The following is a 3,708-nucleotide window of genomic DNA, read 5'->3' on the forward strand; positions in this document are numbered from 1 at the left end:
CCAAAGGTTTCACTTCAGTTTCACACAACAAAGAGGCAGGTGACCGAAACCGTTCTGATGGGGACCACAACGACCCATCAGACTCTTTCACAGTTGACCCCAAGGCCCCACTTAACAGGGTGGAGCTGAAGTAGCTTTATTCTTTGACACCTAGAGTATATATCTGCTGTACTCCCCACCACCAGTTAGAACTGAAGAAGCCTCTTGGATTAGAGGTGAAACGTCTTCTTTTAGAAAATTCACATCCAGTTGCCTAACAGAACTTTTTAAACTTGACCATGACCTGGATGACTGAGAATCTTCATAGACAGTGTGCATCCATATTTTTTTTTCTTGGGTGTCTCTTGAAGCAAGCACTGGCACGTCATTAAAAGGTGTACCACACAACCGGACCATCAACCAATCAGCAGCTTGAACCCTATACTGTACTGACTTCAGGATAAACCTGACATTGTATTACATTTTTGCGTTTATTATATTAATATTTATAAACTTTTTTGGGCCTAGAGCAGTTTTTATAACAGTATTATTGTCTTTTTTGGAATCCAGTTGCCAGCCTGATTGGATGGATTGGTGGGCCAGATTTGGCCTGCGGGCCATGCTTTGATAAACACTAGTTTAATTGATGGCTGACTTTGAATTTTCCAAAAAAAAAATGACCACAGTTTATTTTTTTGCTCTTCGAAAAAATTTAAAAAAAAGTCTAAATTGTGTTTTCTTTCTCGTTTACTATTTCTTTACGTGGTTTATTTATTTATTTATTTATTTGCTTTTTTCCATGAGTGTTTGCGGTTGCAGCTGTGGCTCAGTGGGTGGAATCGATTTATTCTTCATCTCGAAGCCTAAACCATGATTCTGGACCTGTGATGTATAATGATAACATTTTTCCAAGCAGTGTTAGTGTGATGAAAAGACTGAGAGATTGGTCAAGCTGTAGTGTAATGTCCCTTATTTGGCCATCAAGTTTTTCCGAAACTCCTGAAATGTATGTTGGTGGTGTCAAGTTACAGTAGGAGGAAACAAAGCTTGAAAAACAGCCTTTTGTTTCAGTTGACATGGCAACAGCTGCTAGGCGTTGACGTCTCTGGTCGCCCTAACTAAAATCATTAATGCATACTAATCTCATGCAAACATGAACATCCTATGCTGTCTTGTTTTGCCCTTCTCCCGTTTTTTCATCCTTTTATTTTGCCACCTGCAGCCCTGGGGGTAGGTGGGCAGATGAAGGAGGGATGCCAGGGTGGATTAACTGCCCTGTGTTGTTGCTGCTGTTCCCACATTCCAGCGAAGTGATTCCAGCCAACTGCATAGCCACCTTCACCCCCATTGTCCTCCCATCCTCTCATCCGTCCACGTTTCTAATTGTCCATCTCTGTGTGTTTGACCTCTGCGTCTCTGACTTTTACTGTCTCATCAGAGCCGTCAAACCTTGATTAACACAACCGTCATTAACACAAGGGCAGTGTGAACACGATGACTGACAATGCACCCGGACACAATGCTGTTAATAAATGTCCCATGTAAAATTGATATTGTACTGTCCTCTAGAGGCCAAGTCTTAGTTAAAAAACATCGGACATTGATGGATTTATTGTTGCTCAATTACTTAAAAATCAAAAATAAATTACGTCATCCTGATTTACCAATATTACACCAGCCATTGACCAGTCTACATTTTTTAATTTTTTAATTTTTGCTACAACTGTTATTTTAAAAATGTATTTTAATCTAATTACTTGGTTCTAAAATTATGGTAAGAGGCTCCCACTAGTGGTAAGTGTGGTTATCAGATAGCTGTCATAAGGAGCTGATATGTTTTTTCTGTTAAATGCTGTGTGTGTGCGTGTTTATTGTCTGTAATACTGATGGTACTTACAAATATAAATATTTAAAGAGATGGTACGCGGTGTAAAAAGCTTCAGTACCACCTAACTAAATCATTTCTTTTTAAAAAAAATCAGGTTCTATATTAAATAAAAAGTAAGTGAATATGCACTTTTGATGTCACTGATGTGACTGATGTTGTTTTTGTCTCTTTATCGCCCTCGTGTGTTTGTTTCCCTCAGGGTCGAGTGGAGGTTGAGGCCGGTAATGAGAACATGAAATTTGAGACCGGACCGTTCTCGTTCTACGGCGTCATGGCACTAAGTGCTTCTACGTTGGGTGAGTGTAAAAAAATCCCCTTTCTCCTCTTACATTACATTATTTATCTGCCAATGCGCTCTGACACATTAATATGTATGCTGCTATCTTGTGGCAGTTTACTAGAAAGCCATGTCATATTTTCGTGGCTATGATACGTGAAGCAATAAAAGAAAGGTAGACTTAAACAAAATGTAGTTAATTATAAGAGGTGAATGACACACAGAATTAAAATGTGTTGCTTTGTCAGTGGGAAGAAAAAATGTAAAAAAGTTATAAGTAAACGTGGGAATTTGTGTATAATTTATATATTTTTGTGCACAATATCTGCACAGAGTACGTAGTTATTACCCTCCAAAGTGCCTTTATTAACATTTAAACTTATCCTTTTAAATCCTCCCCAGGTTAGCTCTCGTGTGTGTTTGTAGTCATTCATCTTGTCTGGTGTTCTTCTCAGACTTCGTGTTTCTCAGTTGTACATCTGCTCTGTTTTCTGCTTTGCTCGTTTATAAATTATATATTGTTCTGACACTAAACGATGTTGGTTCATTCTGATGGCTACAGTCAGGATTTAAGGAGTGGCAAATTTGTGATGTTTTTACATTAAAAATAAATAGCAACAGAGCAAAGAATTTTCCCCATTGACTTCAAAAGAACTTGAAGAGCATTTTTTATTTAATTTATTTTTCATTTTTAAATTTAATTAAAAATAATTTAATTTAAAAATGAAAAATAAATTAAGTAAAAGATAAATAAAATGAATTCATTAAGAAGTTAGAAAGACTAAATCAAGATAAAAATAATTTAATTTAATTTAAAAATGAAAAATAAATTAAATAAAAAATAAATAAAAATTAATACATTAATAAGTTAGAAAGTATAAATCAAGACAAAATAATTTAATTTAAAAATGAAAAATAAATCAAATTAAAAATAAATAATTAATTTATTCAAAAGTTAGAAAGTATAAATCAAGATAAAAATAATTTAATTTAAAAATGAAAAATAAATTAAGTAAAAAATAAATTAGAATTCATACATTAATAGGTTATAAAGAATAAATCAAGATATGAATAATTCCATGTGACGTTATTTAGATTACTCTAAATATTTATACATTTTACAGAATTTTAGTTACAACATTAAAGAAGAAACCTAAATATTAATATACATTGGGAGTGTGTTTAATAATTCTTATATAAAATGGACTGTTTTAAGATTCTGTTTATAATAATCCACAGGTTATCGTCAGAAATGAAGAAATTGTTCATGTGACACAAACACGATTGACTTGAAAACACACGATATTAGGACAAAATGGGAGACAGATAGAAGTGTTTACAGATCCTTTCCAAAAAATTAGAATATCGTGAAAAAGTTGTTTAATTTCCATAATTCCATTCAGAAAGTTAAACTTTCATATATTCATAGATTCATGGGCCACAATTTAATCAATTTCAGGTATTTATTTGTTTATTTTTTACATAATTTTGGCTTCCAGCTCATAAAACCCACAAAAACAGGATTTCAATAAATTAGAATACTGTGAAGAAATCATCAGGGCAT

At 33.8% G+C, this 3,708-nt stretch overlaps 1 protein-coding gene across 1 annotated transcript in view; it reads left to right on the forward strand.

Moving 5' to 3' along the window:
• LOC103396899 (metal transporter CNNM4-like) overlaps positions 1-3,708 on the forward strand; it is a 41,634-nt gene that overhangs the window by 24,784 nt on the left and 13,142 nt on the right. Inside the window, exon 5 of the mRNA XM_025052906.1 lies at positions 2,067-2,163. Within this exon, the coding sequence (XP_024908674.1) occupies positions 2,067-2,163 (97 nt within the window). The remainder of the gene's footprint in view (positions 1-2,066; positions 2,164-3,708) is intronic.

The sequence above is a fragment of the Cynoglossus semilaevis genome, chromosome W (genome assembly GCF_000523025.1).
Source record: "Cynoglossus semilaevis isolate Cse_v1.0 chromosome W, Cse_v1.0, whole genome shotgun sequence".
Taxonomy (NCBI): domain Eukaryota; kingdom Metazoa; phylum Chordata; class Actinopteri; order Pleuronectiformes; family Cynoglossidae; genus Cynoglossus; species Cynoglossus semilaevis.